The following is a 20,293-nucleotide window of genomic DNA, read 5'->3' as shown; positions in this document are numbered from 1 at the left end:
AGAACTAGAAATATTTTTTGGAGCACATCAAAACAAATCACATATTTATGCTATTGGTAATTTAATATGAATCCCTCACCTTGAAATCATCGGGAATGAGGAGTTTTGATGTTCGTAGAAAATTCAAGATATATCTGAACATCTGTCCATCTCTGTCAATGAAATAGTGCTGTTTGAGACTGTCCAAAACAATGGGCTCTGTACCATCAAAAAGTCTTCCGATTCTGTGATAGAAAAGAGGAAACAGTGAAGACAATTAGAATCAATTGTTCAGCCACTTAGACTAAGAGCTACTTTTTGTGTCACTGTCAAAGCTAGCATTTTCAAAGATGGCAGTCAGGAAAATCACTCGTTAAGTAGTTAGGGTTCTCTGAGAAGTACTGGCCCCTGCTTGATAAGGATCTCAGGAGCGAACAATTCAAAATAGTCTCAGACTTTCTCAAGTAAATTCTTTTATTCACTGTCCTTTACCTGTAAAGAAAATGTCCCTGACATGGTGGTTATGGCTAAGTGCTGTCACTGGGATGGAAGAGCTTGTCTTTCCTTCTGTGTTACTTAAAACAACCTTCTCTGCTGCTTAAAAAAATATATATATATTATTGCTCCAAAGTATCTTTTAAACAGATTCTATGAAAAAAGCAATTTTGTTTTTAAGAAATCTGTTTTCTGAGCTTTCCCCTACCTGTGAGTCCCAAACTTTCTAAAAATAAAGCTATGCCTACATGCTAACATCTATATTTAATCACAAAAAAGAATAATTGAAAATATCACTGGTCCAAGAGAACATGTCTTCCATTAACATTACGCAGTCTAGTTTCTTAGGTCTCAGCAAAAATCATCTGTAAGAGTCAGGAATTATATTATTATATTAGTATAATATTATATTATTATAAATATTTGACCACCCAAAAAATATGACCTAGTTCTGGAACATAAGGGGCTATGCGTAATTTTTAAAAATAGGGATCCATAGTATGTTTTTCCCATTTACAGAGTCAACATTTGAACAGTGTGCTACAGTTAAAGCATTTTCAATCCATTATCCTTTATCCCTTTAAGAAACACTGAACCTGCAGACTTCAGTATATATTCAGTTCACAGAAAGTGGTCACATCCATACTATGCACAAGCAGAGGTCTGGCCAATAACAAACAAATATCCGATATCAGAAAGTAGAATTTAAACACTAGAAATCACTTCCTTTACCAAAAGGTGCATTTTACTTTTCATTAACACTGTAGGCAGGCAAATGACTCCATTTTTTAGTGAAAAGCTTTTGCAGAACAAGTCTATCTCTGATATGGAACATCATTTTATTGCTTTGAAGATGATTTTGAAATCATACATTTTTAATCTTATGTTGAAATGGGACAGATGGAATGGTAAATCAATAATTCCACCCTTCTTAAAATACAATACACAGACAAATAGGAAAGCTACTCCTCTCTCTTCCAAAAAAAGAAAGGTGTGTGAATTTCTATTTCAATAAAAATCTTTTAAAGATAATTAGAAAACTTGTCCTACCTGAAGGTATGTAGCACAAAGAAGAAAGCAACCAATTACAGTCAGGTCATATTTCTAAAACAATGTATTTTTCTCAGCTAATGTTTCCATCCAACTTTCCATGAATTGAGGGTGATTATCCAGAGTGTGGATTACAACCATTCAAGGATTCTTTCACTGCCCGCTACCTTGTCATTCATTTCTCATTAACACATCAGTCAAACAATAATTCATATAAAGATGTGGCAGTGAAACTAAAATACACTTAGTCACTTATTTATAGTGCTTCCAGGACAGCCTGGTGCAGCATGCTAAAGAATGAGACTTGTTTGTCTATTATTAAAACATTTTACTCTTCACTGTTAAACACATGATAAATTTACAGTTGACAGGGGAAGGAAAGGGAGTTATATTTATTCTGTGCTTTCCAGATACTCTGCACTATCCTAAGAACTTTGTGTCTGTAACTAATCCATTATCCTCCTTTTCAAGATGAAGAAATAGGCTCAAAATGATGAGTAACTTGCTCAACTAGTTAAGTAGCATTGGGGGATTGGGGCCCAGTCTGTTTGATCTTAAAGGGGCCTCCTACAATGATTGGAATGAAAAGAATTACTACTCTGGAATGAAAGCTTTTGGTGTTGAGTTTTTATTTCTATCTTATATTTGTTCAGCAAGAGCTTTACAATAAAATCCAAGAGTGTATACTGATAATTTTTGTGGCCTGAAATAAATTAGTATCAGTGATTGCAAGTCACTTTAGTGAAGAGGTAAAAAGTAAATATTTTGTTCTTAAACAAATCCTATGCTTTTTATTCTTAAGGGCTCATTTTCAAAATCTGGACTTGGACAACTGCAGGCAGAGAATGGGTGATTAATAAATCTTTACTGAGTGAATGAGTAAGAGTGACTGATGGGGCGGGAATGAGGCCTGACCAGTTATGAGCTGTAATCTGGGTGAACTGACTTCTCTGCTCTCCATGTCTTTTATAAAATTGTCTCCATTTCTTTTATAAAATTGCCCTAAGTTTTTCTCAGCGTTGATGAGAAAATCAAATGGGGTCATGGCATGCTCAAAAAGAACACAGCAATGGAAGATACCTTAAACTAGCAAATAAAAATTTCTATGAAAGCAGCTCGTAAAAGAATGCAGACACTAAGAAACAGGACTTAAGGAGTAAGAGGACCAATCTTCGCAGAACGGTATTGTTGTAGCCCTTTCCAAGAGAGGAAAGAGGGTCATTTTAAAGGTTTTTAGGGGGCCAGCCGGTGGCCAAATGGTTAAGACCACAGGCTCTGCTTTGGCGGCCCAGGTTTTCCCTGCTCAGATCCTGGGCGCCTGACATGGTGTGGCTCATGAGGCCATGCTGAGGTGGCGTCCCACACAGCACAACCAGAGGCACTCACAACCAGAATATACAACTATGTACTGGGGAGCTTGGTGGGGGTGGGGGGAGGAGGAAAAACAATTGGCAACAGATGTTAAACCAGATGTCAATCTTAAAAACAAACAAAAAAAAGCATAAAAAATCTAAGAAATATTTAAAAAATGGTTTTTAGGATTAGAAAACAAAAAGAACAATAAGAAAACACTTCCGGCAGCTGCAGGAAATTGGGCACTGTTGCATTCAGAAGCACCCTCACCTCCAACTTAGGTGAAACAGGAAAAGACGCCAAAGAAGGAGCAGGAGGGCAATTGGAAAGGATGCTCAGTGCAGGCAGGAGAGGTGGCAGCGGCCTCTGGGCAGTGGGAGAAGTGGAGTCTCCAGGCGGGATCATTCAAGACAAAAGGGCGCGAGAAGCTGAGGAGGAAGGACCAGACTCCATGGGGCAGATCAGGAACGCCAGCCAGCCGGCCCGGCCCGTAGGCTGAGCAGCGAGGTTCGGAACCTGCGGCGGCCCACACCTTGTGCCCCAAGGTGGCGCCAGGCCCGGGAGGCTGTGCTTGGCGGCCCAGGAGGGCAGAGCAAGGGCCTGGGATGGTGGGGACACCTTCCTGGCCTCCTGCTCAGGGCGGAGGAAGCTGTGAGGCCCCCCGGAATGGAGGGAAAGGTCTGTGAAGAGAAGAGGGAAGGCTTGGGAAGGGAGAGCCCTGGGCCAGGTCGAGGCACATTCCTGAGGGGAAAGGCCTTTCCAAGAGGAAAGAATCCCCTTTCTGAGGCAACGTTAGGAGCGACAAAAGGAAGCACAGTGCTGCTGAGTTTTGCTAGCTCTAAAAGGAGGAACGTTTTGAGTTGTGAAAACAATGGGGCAGGACAGGGTGGTCCTGAAGATCGTAAAATGGCGTCCCCGGGTCGGTTCTGAGATCGGCCTGAACGTGCTGTGGAAAAGCATTGTTTGGCTAAGCAAGTAAAGGAACGTGGACACGGGCTGTATTTCTTGTGGACATATGAATGGAGTTACAAATCAAACTGCAGGGATTTGTAAACTCTGGTGCCTGAAAACTACGTGGAACTGATTACAGTTTACTAACCTTGGAGAACATTCCTGTTTTCCAACTGACCAAGACCAAGCTGGTTGTTCTGGATGATGTATGGCTCTCTCTCTCTTTTTTTTTTTTTTTAAACATTCATTGAACCAAGTGGCAAAGCTGAGAAAAGCTTCCTTCCACAGTTTTTTTCAATACATTTGCTTTTGAACATTTTACTTTGGACAATTTAAAACATGTAAAAGCAGAGAAAATAATATAATGAACCCCCATGTGTCCGTCCAGCCTCAAAGCTATCAGCTCTTGTCTGATTCGCTTCACCTCTATCTCCAGGTCGCCCTCTCCCGCACTGGGATTTTTAAAGTAAATCCCAAACATCATATCATTTTATCTATAAATATTTTCATTACATAGTAGGATTATAAAAGTTTACTGAAAATATCCATTAACACATACTGAAATATATTCCTCTTTCTTGCTTTTTAATATTAACATTCTGTTGATTACACTTGTTTATGGAGCAAATAATGCAGGACCAAGTCTGGGAGGAAATTAAGCTCCGTTGGTGGAAAGCAAATGTGGTTCTCCACCACGGGTCTCCCTTGCCCTGGCATTAAAGAATGTCTTCGGGGGCTGGCCACGTGGCCAAGTGGTTAAGTTGGCACACTCGGCTGCGGCGGCCCAGGGTTTCCCGGTTCGGATCCTGGGCGCAGACATGGCACTGCTCATCAGGCCATGCTGAGGCGGGATCCCACATACCACAACTAGAAGGACCCACAACAACAAAAAAATATACAACTATGTCCTGGGGGGCTTTGGGGAGAAAAAGGAAAAAATAAAATCTTTAAAAAAAAAAAAAAAAGAATGGCCTTCAATGAAACGTCTATTTCATTGGTCTACAGGGGTAGGACCTGATTTAAACTGGTTGAGTGTGAGTCAGTCATTACGAATTTATTTTTTCTTGTGTATTCATTCATTTATGGGACCTGGTTTCTCTAATTTACCGTGACTTCATTCCTTAAGAATTTCTCTTTGTTATTGTGTAGTCATTCAGTTATTCATTCATTCTTTCCACCAATATTCACTGAGCCTAACCATGTGAAATATAGGGGATGCAGTGGTGAATAAGCCCCACTCGTTGCTTTCGTGGAATTTAACAGTCTGTGGGGCTGGGAATGCAGATCAAGTGCAGCGTGATGGAGTGTGTCACTGGGTGTGTCGAGTGGGCTACGGCGTACACAGGAAGTGCACCCAACTCACTTTGAGGAGGCAGGGAAGAAAAAGTTCACTGGAGACCTGAAGGACAAGCAGAAGTCGGCCAAGTACAGGGGCGGGAGGTAAGGTTAGGTAAGAAAGGCGAGGGGTAGGGAAGATAAGCTTGAAGCTGGAAAAAACCTGACATGTGATTACCCTCCACTGGGGCATAGAGCCAGGCAGACTGAAAAATGAGGCTGGGGCAGGAGAAGTCAGATCTCGAAGAGCTGTATAATAAGCCAGGTCAAGGAGTTTGGATTTGGTTTCAAGAGCGATGGGGACTGATACAAGGCTATGCTCTCGGCAATGTGAAGGAAAAGAGCAAATTTAGAAGTGAGAATCGAAATATCATATCTGAAATCACATCTCACAGCAGCCTGTGGCTTATCCAAATCCCATCTCCTCTGCCTTGCTTTTCACTGTGTCATTTGCACAGAGCAGTGGTTCTTTTTTTTTTTTTCTGCTTTATCTCCCCCAACTCCCCTGTACCCCTGTACACAGTTGTATATTTTAGTTGCATGTCCTTCTAGTTGTGGGAGGTGGGATGCCGCCTCAACGTGGCCTGACGAGCGGTGCCATGTCCGTGCCCAGGATCCGAACCCCGGGCCACTGCAGCGGAGCGTGCAAACTTAACCACTTGGCCACGGAGCCGGCCCCGCAGTGGTTCTTAACCCTGGGTTGAATGAAGTCACCTGGGGAGCTTTTAAGAAATACTGATGCCCACCGCCAGATATTCTGACGTAATTCTTGGTTGAGGTTCGGGCCCAGGCATCTGCATTTCTTAAAAAGCTCCCAAGTAAGTCTAATGAATGGGCTGAGTTGAGAACCAGGGCAAAGGAGGATGAGCAGAGAGACTAAGCAGGAGCAAGTCAACGTCATCGACTTGAAATGCTTTCAGTGAGTCATTCTGTCACTTTGAACTGTCATAGCACTTTTTCTTAAATTGCCAACCACACTTTTAGAAATGAAGAGTGTCCAGGACAACCTAACTCTACCTCCCAGTTTACAAATGGAGAAAAAGAGTTCCAAATATGTAATGCTCAAGAATGCACAGCTGGCTAGACACAAAGCTGGCTCTAAACCTGCCATGCTGCCCCTGGGGAGATGGGCAGAGGACGGTCACATTCAAGCCCATGGAGGACAACTGATCTAATGCTTGTTACTATCTATTGAATAGCATTATGTGCCAAAGAGTGAGCTGGCTGTCTTACAGACTTTATCTCACTTCATTCTTACAGCGATCCTATGAGATGACCACATCATTCCCATTTCACAGACGAGGAAACGGAAGCCCAGAATGCCTGTCACTTGCCTTAGCTTCCAACCTAGGTCTGATTCTAAAGCCTGTGTTCTTGACCACTAAATATAATGCCTTTTTATTTATAATTAAAAAAAACACCACACACAAAAACAAAACAACAAAGAAGAAGAAGATAACTGAACAACTTCCCTTGAGAAATGCACAATTGTTATAGTTCAGTCGAGTTTGCTAATGTTGCATGTTATCCCAAGTTTGGTTATTATCAACTTGGTAGGGAAACTAACTTAATTCCTAGCTGGGATACAAAAAGTTGAGGCTCAGGGGCTTGGTGTAGTTGAGAGCTGGGGATACGGAGAAGATACCCTACACTGAAGGGAACTGAATGGGACCAAAACACCCCAAGACTTCAGAGGTTACTCTCAAACTGTTGGCATACCCGTGAAGGGGCATAATAAGGAATGGGAAAGTGAGGATCCTTAGGACAACGAAAACTTCTGGAGAGAGGGATACACAGGAGGTTCCAGTTCCACTGACCTTGCAGCTCTTGTGTCCCATGTTAGCTGTGTCCCTACACTGAATCCTGACAAACCCCTGTGAGGTTTTCCTATAGTTTAGGAAGTTTAGCTTGGAGGGGTTTCCCACACCCAATCCTCCTTCCAACGCCTGGTGAACGCCAAGCCCATCAGCCACCAGGGCATGTAACACGACACCAGACCAGACCCCACTTTACCGGAGGCAAGTGGCTTAATCCTTTCAACTCCCCAGAGCCGGGCCACACTTGGTAATTACACTGGGAGGCAGGCGGTGGGAGGAGGGCTCCTCTGTGGAGCCTTAGGGTGGACTTGCCCAGGGAGGGTGGAGGAGCCCCTGCCCAGAGGTGGGGCTGAGAACAAAGTTCCAAAGACAGATGGAGGGATAAAGATGGTGAGAAAAGGGCAGGACACAGCTTGTTGTGACTTTTCACCCACTTAGCTCTCCTGTGCCAAGAAATGCCCCTTTTTTTCCACCTCTGGGCTTTCAAGCCATGGAAAATAGGGTTTGGACATGAGGAAAAGATTCAGTTTAGTTTCTGGTCCAGCTTTATTTCGCTGGCTAAGAGATTCAGAGGCAACTTCCAAATTACCTCTTTAGCACTACTTTTTGGGGATTTTTTTTTTGTTTTTTGTTTTTTGTTTTTTTTTGGAGGAAGATTAGCCCTCAGCTAACTACTGCCAGTCCTCCTCTTTTTGCTGAGGAAGCCTGGCTCTGAGCTAACATCCGTGCCCATCTTCCTCTAGTTTATACGTGGGACGCCTACCACAGCATGGCTGCCAAGCAGTGCCATGTCCGCACCCGGGATCCGAACCAGCGAACCCCGGGCCGCTAAGAAGCGGAACGTGCGAACTTAACCGCTGCGCCACCAGGCCGGCCCCAAGGGATATTTTTAAATTATAAAAGTGATGCCTATTCATTGTTAAAAATTGGAAAAGCATAGAGGACAAAGAAGCAGGAAAATAGAAAAACAATCTGCCATGAATCCACTAATCAAGAGGATATTACTTTTTTAAAAATCAGATTTAAAGAGTATTTTTCTATTGAATAATTTTGTTTTCGGAAGCACTAGCAGCTTCATACTTTTTTATGGCTACTAATCCACATTAGTAGTTTCCTGACCAAGTTTCTCTCCTTATATCTGAAACCTAAGAAAGATGGCAGATGGGGTAGAGCGCTGGGTGCAGGTGCACACATTCATTTGTGCATGTGCAATCGTGAGTGTGTGGGTGTTTGTGGGTGTGTGTGTGCATGAACGAGAGGTGTGTGTGTGTGGAGAGCTGTCACTGCAGGTGGAACCTGTACTCAGAACAGCAGGGAGGGAAAGACACATGGGAAGGAGCACTGCCACCAGTGGGGACCTTTTCCTCTCTTCTGCTGAGATGGGAGAGGAAGAAAAGAAGTGGGTGGAAGGGAAGAGAAATGCTAGGTTGATATCTGAAACTTTCTGAAAGGTGGGCGTTCAATATTGTATTCTCTCTATTTTTGTACATCTTTTAAATGCCCATAGCAAAAACTTTTTCTTATTTAAAAAGGAAATGTTACACTGGACATTATTATAATGTAAAAAAAAAAGAAAAAGAAAGAAAGAAACCACAGTCAACTTATTGTTTTTGAAGTCTGAACGATCATAAATAGCATTTAATTTGCTTAAAGTTTCATAATTGTTAAAAAAGAATTCTAGGGGGGCTGGCCCGGTGGCACAGCGGTTGAGTTCGCACGTTCTGCTTCGGCGGCCCGGGTTTGTCGGTTCGGATCCCGGGTGCAGACATGGCACTGCTTGGCACGCCATGCTGTGGTGGGTGTCCCATGTATAAAGCAGAGGAAGATTGGCATGGGTGTTGGCTCAGGGCCGGTCTTCCTCAGCAAAAAGAGGAGGATTGGCAGCAGTTAGCTCAGGGCTAATCTTCCTCAAAAAAAAAAAAATCTAGGAATCGTTCTTCATGTTTCACAGTTGGGATTTTGTCTATATTTCATGAACACAAAAATTAATTCAGAGCTTGTTATAGAAACGAACAGGAGTAATTTAGAGAAGAGAGAAAATACCTTCTTAGTAAAAAGAAATTATATCTACTTATGAGGAAGTAATGTTTCCAGTACCTGTTTCCTGAGGCAGCATCATTTTCTTAAATGATACACAGAACTGAGGAAAGTAGGGAAGAAGTAAAAGATAAGTTTAAGATATAAGAGAAAGTGCGAGAGCACCAACAACTCCAGGACTCAGCATTTTGGAGAACTGATCACTGATTGCTTGGGGGCAGCTCCAGGCCACTCAGGGCCTGCTAATCCTCTAGGAACCTCATGAGTCCTCCCCATGACTCTTTGGCAAGAACATTTTTTAAATTAGGAGAGTTACATTGACTGTTTACTATGAAAAATGTCTTATTACAATTAACCTGATTTTAAAAAGCCCAGAATTTACATAAGTAGGCTTTTTGTTTCTACCTTTATCGAATGCCCACCATGTTCCTGGTACTCTGCCAGGCCTCTTAAAATGAGCATCATACAGTCCCACTGGAGCCATGGAGGGACAGAGGAGAGGGACCTCACCAGCCCGAGGCAGGCAGGGAAGGCTTCCTGCAGGAGGCAAGCCCTGTACGGGGTTTTCAGGATCACTAGGCATAAGAAGGAGGGATTTCAGGCAGGAGAGAACACGATGGGTGAGCTGGGGACACAGCGAGTGAAGAGCAGCTCTTGCAAAGCGTTGACCTGAGTGGGGAACATACGGCACGATTATTCACAAGAGCCCAGGCCTGGTTCATTCAGTATGTTACAGGAGCCCCTGGAACAGTCAGCTCCAAAACTCACAGACCTGGGTCTGAATCCTGGTTTAACTATCTTTAAGCCTAATTCAGTTTGAGTTTTGATTTCTTTATCTGAGAAAGGGGGTTATACTTAACACAAAGAACTCTTACGAGGAATAAGTGGATAATAAGGGATTATAATAAATGGATGTCTAATTTACTGAGTGTTCACTACATGCAGAGCATGGTACTGAGTCTTCACAACTTGACTAGCCAGATCCTATCATCCCCAGTTTACAGGCGAGGGCACTGCAGCCAGCTAACCAAGCCCGAGGCCGGAACTCACAGTCGGGCGGGTGGACGGCAGGGCCCGGCACGCAGCCGCTCCCTCACTGCCCAGTGGTTCCCCCTCCTCGGGTGGCGCTGGGCCGGCCTGCACGGGTTCTGTAAGTGCTGACAGGTTTTCATCCTTCAGCGATGATGTGTTATGCCAAAACAGAATTCTGACTGTATATACAATCCTTTTGGGAATCTAGAATTGGACGAAACCTTTTAAGATCACCTGGTCCTGCTCTTTGCTTTGAGCAAGTGTCTGTTTAAAAATGATTTCTAGGGCAGATGGCTATTTTTTAAGATCAGCCCAGGGTCAGATCACCATAACCTCCCTTGGGAGCCCACTTTGGTATTTTCGGCTCAAACAGTTTCTGTTTAGGTTTTCTCTTGCTTTCTCTTTGGGCAGGCAAGCCTGCACATGTGCACATGGGCCTGCCCCCACAGCCCGCCCCCAGCCTCCTCCCAACACTCTGTTCTATATTTGGAGGTATTTTTGACACTCCTTTTTTCTCTTGATTTAAAACTTTAGAATATGTTTTCCATTTTACAATAATTACTATTCAGAGAAAAGAATGTGACAATAGCTAACAGTTTTTGAGAGTTTGTTAGGCACTCTGCTAAAATCTTATGGATTATCTGATTTAATCCTCACAACTCTATAAAGTACTTACAAGTAATATTTTGACTTTACTGATGGCGAAACTGAGGCACAGAGCCATCAGGTAACTTGCCGCGGGTTGCTGAGCTATGTGGTCTCTTTTCCCTGAAGAGCAAGGGCCAGCCCATGTTCAACACTGTCCCCGACTCAGGGTCTGTCTGACCCAGAATTGCCAGCTCCCCTCTCGCTCTGGCAGTACCTGCCATCCTTTCTTCATGTTGCAGTTTCACTCCAGTTTTCCTTCTTTCTTTTTTTTTTTTTTACAACCTTTTATTTATTTAATTATTATTTTTGTTTCTTGGGGTTTTTTTTTTTGAAGAAGATTAGCCCTGAGCTAACATCTGCCACCAATCCTCCTCTTTTTGCTGAGGAAGACTGGCCCTGAGCTAACATCCATGCCCATCTTCCTCTACCTTATACGTGGGATGCCTGCCACAGCATGGCTTGCTAAGCAGTGCTAAGGTCTGCACCCGGGATCCGAACTGGCAAACCCCGGGTTTGGAACCAGCAAATCCTGGGCTGCTGAAGCGGAACGCACAAACTTAACTGCTGCACCACCGGGCTGGCCCCTCCACTCCAGTTTTCTTGTTATACAAGGTAATTCTTTTGCATGTGTTCCCACTGAATTTAATCTGTTTTGGAGTGACCGTTGTTATTCCTGGGCTTCTGAGCATCAGCAGCCCTAACTATTGAACCAGTGCCTTCCTCCAGGAGGACACATCCCTGATCCTTCCATCTATGCCATCAGTCTCTCTAATAAAGGGAACAGACTCTCGGCCTGTTCCTCTGAGATTGCTGCTTTCCCAGTGGCTCCACCCTCTCTGCTGTACTTCGAGATCATCAACGAGAACAGGACATGAAATGGAATTTGTCCCCACTTCCTTTGGTGTTTTACGATTCCAGACTGTAAGAATTCACTTACAATATGCCATAGTAGTCACTTCAAATAAAAGCACTGTATTAATTACATGACACTACGAGAGGACTATGGCGAAGCCAGCTGTTTCTATTTTCAATGAACAATTTTTTCCTACTTGTAATGGGGCCAGTGAAACAGCAGCTTACAATGAAGTACTTAAATCTTTTGCTTAGTACCTATAAGTGAAAAACCAGAGGCTTAATACAGTGCTTAATAAAAAAAGAAAGAACAGGAGAAATATAACTTACCTAAAGACTAGGTAAATGCTTTCGAAAACCTAACAGAAGATGTCTGGAAGAAAATAAGTGACTCTACCCTGATTCCTTTGTATTCCTTTTCCATCCTTCACACACACACACACACACACACACACACACACACACACACACTCCTTCATTCCCGACGTCATTCAAGGGTCTTACAGCAGCAGCAGAGTATCATTCAGGTATTCAAGAGTATGGAGAGGTGGTTGGATGAATGAAAATGAATGAATTATTCCACAGCTGTCTGACTTCAGAGTGACTAGGAAGCTTAAAAACACTTTCAGAAACCAGCTTTAAGATGACAAAATCAAAGGGAGGAGGTTTAGCCTCAGGACTGTGAGTTATACATCCTTAGAGGAAGGAAAGCAAGCTGCACATTGGACTGGATGAGACTCCTTTTTACCCAACTTCAAAGGTATAGAAGCACTTTAAAGAATGTATAAAATGTCCATACCACCCTTCTGTTTAAAAAAAGCCTAATTGTTTCTTCAAATCGTGATGGACAATGTGCCTGGTTGGCTTTATATGCTGAGAAGCTCAAGATTTCAAAGGTATGTCGCAAGATTATTTAAATAGTCACCAAATCAAAATGACATGTGAAAAATACTAAGTTTCTATCAGCTCATGACTCAAAGACAACATTCTCGGGCGTGTGGAGTTGGGCAATAATGAACGAGGCCGCTGACAGCACTGTGCCTTTGGCTGCACCACGGCTGGCAATGCGGTCGTAGGTGTGTGTCTTGCGAAACCGTCGCAGTCCTCCTGGGGCTCAGGCCTGCTTTGTCAGGGTTCAGGAATTTACCCAGAGGCACCCAGCTGGTCCATAGACTCGCTGGGCGGTAGGCATATTTATCAATATTTCTCCCTATCTCTTCCGACAAAAAAAAAACAGAACCAAGCCCTAAGCTGCAAAGTAAAGAAATGAGTTTCCCAGCTATTCACAAGAACTTCTCATTTTTTCTCTTCCTTTTCAGATGATCATACACAAAAGGGGACAAGTCTTAGTCGTCATTTGACTCCACTGCTTCCCACGGGGACTGTCCCTATAACCTGTCATTTCGAAGTCCTGCTGAGACGTGCACTAAAGCCAAAGCTCATTTTTCTCATAAAAACTTTCGCGAAGTTTAGATATCTATATAAAGGCAAATGGGTTCTTTAAGAGCCTGACAGGCTGTGTACTTGGCAATGCAAACCGTACCGTCATGTTCGGTGTTTCTATTCGTCACAGCCATCTAGCCAGGGCGAAGATCAGAGCTGCATGCAGAGTAACACGCTTCCCTGGGTTTGCCTGGTTGTTACAACTAAGTCCATTTTAACGTTTTCTCTGAATTTTCTCTGAATTCCCCCCTTCGTGCATCTTGTTCCTTCTTCAATGTATCATCAAAATGGTGATGTTTTGATGAAGTACCCTCCTTAGGGCTCCTGAGATTATAGATCAGCAGGATACACTTAAAAGAGCCTTCCTTTTTTCTTTTATATTGACTGTTTGCACCGCTTTGAGACCAGAGGAGCTTTCATTGTTCAGGTAAGCTCTAAAGCCCTCAGGGCCTTCTAAACTGTTTTTAAAAAAATCAATTTTTGGAGGGGTGGCAGGGGCCTAGCCAAGGCTTAATTAGGCTGGGTGGGAGTTCTGGAACACATCACGGAACAGGTTTGGGCGAGCTGAAATTCACCTTTCAGTTACAAAGCCCTCTCGGTCTGGCAAGGTTTGCCATTGTTTGAAAGAGGTGGTTAGCTGTCATGCACAGTTGTAATTTATCTTCTGAATATGGGGAATACAATAAGAAGAGCTGCACAAGAGTAAAAATAATCATTACCACCAAAAAAGATAAACAGTAATGGCATTACTAAGCAAACCAACACATGGCATTTAAGTAGCTGTGGGAAGCCATTATCCAGTGACAGTGTCATTTCCACGGATACTGCATCTTGATTAGATTCAGACAGTCCAGCAAATAGCCAATATAATTGTGGGACTGAAACATGGTTTTTTTTTTTTTTGAGGAAGATTAGCCCTGAGCTAACATCTGCTGCCAATCCTCCTCTTTTTGCCGAGGAAGACTGGCCCTGAGCTAACATCCGTGCCCATCTTCCTCTACTTTATATGTGGGATGCCTACCACAGCATGGCTTGCCAAGCAGTGCCATATCCACACCCAGGATTGGAACCGGCAAACCCTGGGCCACTGAAGTAGAACGTGCGAACATAACCACTGCGCCACTGGGGTGGCCCCTGGATTTTATTTTTTAACCTTTTCTTTTGCAAATGGGATTGCCACCAGACTGGAGCTTCTGGGTATGTGCCAAGCACACAGCATGGAATACGTATACATGAAACGTATACACCTCGTAAGAGTGCAGCTGACTTAGCCCCACCACCTCACACTCCCCCATTCTCCCACACGACCATCCTGGGCACAGTCAGAAGCCCAGCATGTAAACATATGCAACCCCCTCAGCTTGCTGCTTTGCGGATGAAGTGTTGCTACTTTCTATCTCTAGACATCTTGAGAGTAATCTTTCAGAAGCAGAATATTGATAATTCATCTATTGAGGCTATAAATCCTGCACTTCTAGTGAAAAGAAATGGCATTTTAGTGGGTTATTTATAAAATGATGATAGACTGAACTGTCTGGCAGGCAGACGCACACCTCAGGTTTCAGCAGAGGGCATTTATGTTCAGGTGACCCATAAGGTATCCTTCAGTGTGACTTTCTGAGGTTTATTATTTTTTTAAAGTCCTCAAAGTTTAAATGCAAATTATAAAATCATGTGTTCTGGTTGTGAATAAATGCCTCTGTTTGGAACTTAAGGGGGAAAAAGTTTATTTTCTGAATTGGCTTAATAAAAAAGACTCCCCCCGCCCCCCAACCTGCCCTGCCTGCCGAACTTGAGAATAACTTGCACATCATTGTTGTAGTCCAGCAAGAATACACACAGCATGGACACCTCACTGTGCCCTGAAGTAGGGGTGCTTCTCTTCTGATACAAGGAGATTTCGTATCTGTATGAAGGAGATCACGCTGGCCTGGGAAGATGGCGTCAGAGCGATATGGTGGACGCAAGAACAATGCGGTGGGGTGTAATAGTCCTGCCCACAAAGCTCTCTACGTGGCCAAAATGCACTTCGTCTTTTGGAAAGTCACTTAAAATGTTTTAATGCTGGTCCTCATTTACCAGGAAGAAGCTCTCAAAGCGCTCAGCCAGAATCAGAGTTATGTGACTGACAGAAACTACTGGGTTTGAGGAGCCAAAGTCATAGGAGACCCGGGAGCTGGGCTGTGTGAAATAACACCGTCGATTTCAAGCCCTTTTAATGTTACTGTTCTCAAGAACACAGTAAAGTGGAGCATCTTTTTCACATATTAACTTTGTAAGAGGTTACCAGAATCTTCTATGGAATTCTTACTAATTAACTTTTCAAACAGTTTATTATTATAAAAGTACTTTCTTGTAGGGTGAGGGGAAACATGAAAATTCAATTAAAAAAAGAGCAAAAATGACCTTGGCGTGACTTAATGACTGCTTTCACCACGACCGATCAAAATGAGCATAGTCAGTAGTATTGTCCTGAGTGATGAGAATCAAGGCAGAATCCATAAGAAAAGCCTCATTTTTTGTTTTTTTTTTAAAAAGATTGGCACCTGAGCTAACACCTGTTGCCAATCTTCCTTTTCTGTTTTGTTTTTCTTCTTCTCCCCAAAGCCCCCCAGGACATGGTTATATATTCTAGTTGTGAGTGCCTCTGGTTCTGCCATGTGGGACGCCACCTCAGCATGGCCTGATGAGTGGCGCCACGTCCGTGCCCAGGATCCAAACTGGCGAAACCCTGGGCCTCCGAAGCAGAGCGCGCAAACTTAACCACTTGGCCACGGGGCAGGCCCCAAAAGCCTTGTTTTAACAACTCATCCCTGGCCACCCCACGCTGTTCCCATCATGCTGCACGCTGATGCATTTGTTCCACCACCCTTCTCTGTACCCTCTCTGGTACCCAAACTCTAAGATGCAGGTGGATCACCTGGATGCTGAGGAAAACTACAGATTTCTCTCGAATCCTGAGATGCAGATTACATACACGGTGGGTGGAACCCAAGAATCTGCATTTTTTCAATCATCTGGAGATGACCCTGATATGGGGGGGTGGGGTTAGGGAGGAGGGATCAGGTGGAGGAAAACATCCTGAAGGCAGGTGTCACGCTTCTGTTAATCTGGCTCCTTGGTGTCTGGGCTGCGAGTGGATTGATTTATTCCTTTCTCCTTACTCTTTCCCTTCCGGGTAACTAGACGAGAAAATCCCTTTCTGGTCTCTGCCTTGAAGAACAAAGGACGTCAATCTTTGCTGCCCAGATTGGATTCAGCCTGCCATTAAGTCTTACCGTCACCCTGCACCTGATGATTCAAAACGTTTGACCTTCCCGCTGCAGCAGCCCTGTGGCGGCTGAGTTGCTCCAGGTCATAGCAAAACTCATCCAACTAACTAAGCAAAACTCATTCAACATTCAACAAATATTTATCAAGCATTTCCTAGGTGCCAGGCACAGTGTGCAGGGCACTGAAGATGACTGGGGGATCTATTATTTGCTTAAAAACCTACGACATAGTTTTGGAGAGCATGTTTTAGAAATGAATTTTTAAAAAATCTTTAAAAACTTTTTCTGATTGGGGCATGCATGTGTGTTTTGTGCATGTGTGTTTTGTGCAAAGATGTGTACCTGAGATAGCGTGCTGCACTGTGGGGCACTCTTGGTTCTACTGTCCCACTAGCAGCAGGAAGGGAGGAGCTGAGCAGGAAGCAGGTGACTAATGCATCCCTGGGCCTAGACACCCCCACCATGATGAACAGCCTTGCACATCCCAGGTGGTCCCATGTATCATTCCTCCCAGGGTGGGTGGGCACAGCGTGCTAGGGCCAAAGCTGGTCACTGAATGCGCTGCCAGTGATTTTCTCTTCACAGGTATAACCAAGCAGGCATCAGCAAGTGACAAGGTCACTGGTTCAAGGCCATCCTTGTCCCTTGCTGCGGTCAGACTCTGTGCACTGGACACTGGGGCCTGAAAAAAGGAAATCCTGAAACCCATAGGCAAATAAGGCTCATTTATCCCATTGCTCAGCCAAAGGCAGTGTGCTTTTCAGACTTTTAAAGTCATGACACACATAGAAAATGATAGCACTGTATTTGTACGACACTGGGGCAACAAGAGAAGGCTGCTCATGGCTGGAGGTGGCCAGCCGGGGAGCTCCAGCTACCCGGGGGGCTGAAGGGGTCACCATATAACCCGCACCCCAGCACTGACTGAGAAGCTCTTGAGTGGGCAATTAGGTGAAGGCCACCTTGAGAATAAAGTGGCCTGAGATATTGTGGATGAGCTGCTCTCTTAGCTGAAGACCACGTTTAGAACACAGTTCTGGGAGGTGGTAAAATGGACCACATGGCTGAATATGCGAAGCATTAAAAAATCCCACGTCAGGCCCTGCTCCCGACGAAGAAATCGGAATCTTTGTGGGAAAGGCCAGGTTTTTTTTTTAAGAGCCCCAGTTGATTCTAACATGCCCCTAGGGTTGAGAAGTAAGGCTACAAAAGAGGGAAAGACGAAGGTCCAGGAGTCAGAGTGGGAGCTGGAATCCTGGCTCGTCCCCATTTGCCAAATAAGAGTGAACATGTGGCTTAGCCTCTCAGACTTTCAGTGCTCTTATCTGTTAACTGGGGTAAACAGCTCCTTCTTATAAGGTTATGGCACATTAGATGAGGTAATACACGTAACGAACCCAGCCCAGCCTTTAAACTATACTTCCTATTTTGAATAGCTGTACCCAATTATTTGCCCTTTATTGTTTTTTTTATAGCTTTTTTTTTTTTTTTCTGAAGAAGATTCGCCCTGGGCTAACATCTGTTGCCAATCTTCCTCTTTTTGTATGTGAGCGGCCCCCACAGCATGGCCACTGACAGAAGAGTGGTGTAGGTTGGCGTCTGGGAACCAAACCTGGGCTGTCGAAGCAGAGTGCGCCAAACTTAACAACCAGGCCACTGGGACTGGCCCTGCCCTTTACTGTTTTGAGGATCTGACCTCTGTATACAATATTTTACCCAATAATTAATTCATATATTAAGCAAACTTTTTTTACATGCTTTTTTTCCTCCCCAAAGCCCCAGTACATAGTTGTATATTCCAGTTGTAAGTCCTTCTAGTTCTTCTATATGGGATGCCACTAAAGCATGGCTTGATGAGCAGTGTGTAAGTCCGTGCCCAGGATCTGAACTGGTGGACCCTGGGCCGCCACAGCAGAGTGCGTGAACTTAACCACTATGCCACTGGGCCGGCCCTTAAGCAAACTTTTGAATGTGCACTCTGTAGCAGGCCCAACACTAGGTTCCAAGAATATAAGGATGAAAACTGAGTGAGAAAGAGCTTTCCAGGGAGAGGGCTTCTATCTAAGCTGAGGTTGAGTTCTTGGCAAGCGAGAAGTTAATAAAAATTGAGAACAGGACCCACAGCCCTGCCCTGAGCTGTTTCACGTGAGATACCCAGTGTTACTCCCTGCATCACTGCTCTGCCATCAAAGGCACAGCACGGGGCCATGGATGCTAGAGGTCTGTGGTGGCAAGGTGGCCCTCCCTTTCTTCCTGGTCTAAGCTCGGCAGGGGCTGAGGGATGTCAGCCTTATTATTTGCCTCCAAGGGGCTTCTGCCCACATCTATTTTAACATCTTTCAACTCTCTACATTGGTCAAAACTAAATATAACTTCAGTAACCCGCAAATGCAAAATTAAAGAAAATGTATCAGAAACAGTATTACAGTTAAAAGAACTAGCAAAGTGATGGGAAGTATTATGGTTATACTAGCGAGGAGATCTGAAGATGATCTGGCCTTGAGCTGGTCCACACCCACCGCCCAGAGAGTAGACTGCACCAGGTGTTTCCCTCCCACTGGGATGAAGGGTGAGAGTATATATTTGCTACGGGTCAGATAACAGGAGGTGAAGAACAGAATCCAGAATGGGCAACTGATCCTAGATTGGGGGTGATATGTGACACTGAAGGGACAAAAATCTGCTTCTAAATCGACACTAAATTGTAAACTAGATTTTATCTTGGAAATGTAGATGAACAAATAAAGATGTTTCTTGAGAAAACAAAACAAAACATAGGAATAAAATTATCTTTAGATTTAGTATAGGGGGCAAATGACATCCCAAAGTGGGCCCATTTATCCTGTTATTTTCCTTATTTCCAGCTTCACTTACTACTAACTCAAATACTGTTCATTGTTTGTTTTCTTGTTTATTGTCTGTCCTTCCCCTCCCCCATGTAAACTACAAGATAGCATGGACTTTCGCTGGCCAGTATACGCCCCGGCTGTGGGGGAACACAGAGCAAATCTGTCAAATGAATTAAAGAATCTGACAGAGAAAACTACAGGCACCGTAGTGTGGCTGCATTTTTCTTTGAATTACACTCGAAGACAAGACTTTATGAGTTAGATTACTTTAAAGGCTGCGCTTATTTTGTACCCAAGTGGCTAAGGAAGTTTGCGGAACCCGCCAGTAGGGCAGTGTCTGTTACTGAGGGACTAGCTTTTCAGCATTCAACGGAAAATCCAGTTTCATTGTTTTTTTAAAAAAAGTCTTTTGAAGCTGGCTTCATTTACTCTTTGCCTATATAACTGAGGGGCAATTTTGGAAAAGCAATATTGAAGGATGAAGAGAAGAGACAGAAAAGAGGAAAATTTCCCCTATTATCCTGAAGAAACTTTCCATTTTTCATTTGCCAGGTGCCTTTCCTCCTTTAAATCCCTCCATAAACTAATTTTCTTTGTTTTTAAGATCAACCAATATTACCACTCAAAGCTGTTCACCACTGGTTAGACTGTCCTTATTCCATGCATTTCCACGGGCGTTTTCACAGCAATGGGACACACACTCTCTTCCCATTTGTGCAGAAACTATATATCTCAGGTCGAATGCCACTCCTCTAAAAACCCCCAATAACCTACTCTGCAATTTTTTTTAAACTTAAGATAGACACTGAATTATAAATCACGCCGATCTAAAGAGCAGGTTATAATAAACGCTTTCTATTCAGTGCCATGCAGTAGTCCTGAAAGAGAGCTCCGTGAACTGTTTGGCAAATAGGATGCATTTATGCTTTGGCATTTTTGTTGAGATCCTGAAATGTGGGCCCGTGTGACAACACTGTTGGACCCTTGTCTCGGGACTGCAGTGTTAAACTGGAACTGTGAAGTCATGAAGTCATAGCACAGAATCCCCAGCCCTAGCACAGGGTTACAGAAAACTCCCTCGGCTGGCGCACAACAATTACATGGAAATCCAAACATTAGAACTCAGTCGTCCCAAGAGCGTGTGCACCAGTCCCTTAATATTGCACCCATCCGACTTTCC

General features: G+C 43.9%; 1 protein-coding gene across 6 annotated transcripts in view; it reads right to left on the bottom strand.

Moving 5' to 3' along the window:
• KCTD1 (potassium channel tetramerization domain containing 1) overlaps positions 1-20,293 on the bottom strand; it is a 189,982-nt gene that overhangs the window by 20,952 nt on the left and 148,737 nt on the right. For all 6 annotated transcript variants that reach the window (XM_070513278.1, XM_070513276.1, XM_070513275.1 and 3 more), the window contains exon 3: positions 80-224. In XM_070513278.1, coding sequence (XP_070369379.1) covers positions 80-224 — 145 coding nt within the window. The remainder of the gene's footprint in view (positions 1-79; positions 225-20,293) is intronic.

This window comes from Equus asinus, chromosome 7, assembly GCF_041296235.1.
Source record: "Equus asinus isolate D_3611 breed Donkey chromosome 7, EquAss-T2T_v2, whole genome shotgun sequence".
Lineage (NCBI taxonomy): Eukaryota > Metazoa > Chordata > Mammalia > Perissodactyla > Equidae > Equus > Equus asinus.
The sequence above is the reverse complement of the archived record's forward strand: the minus strand, read 5'-3'. Positions and strand labels throughout refer to the sequence as shown.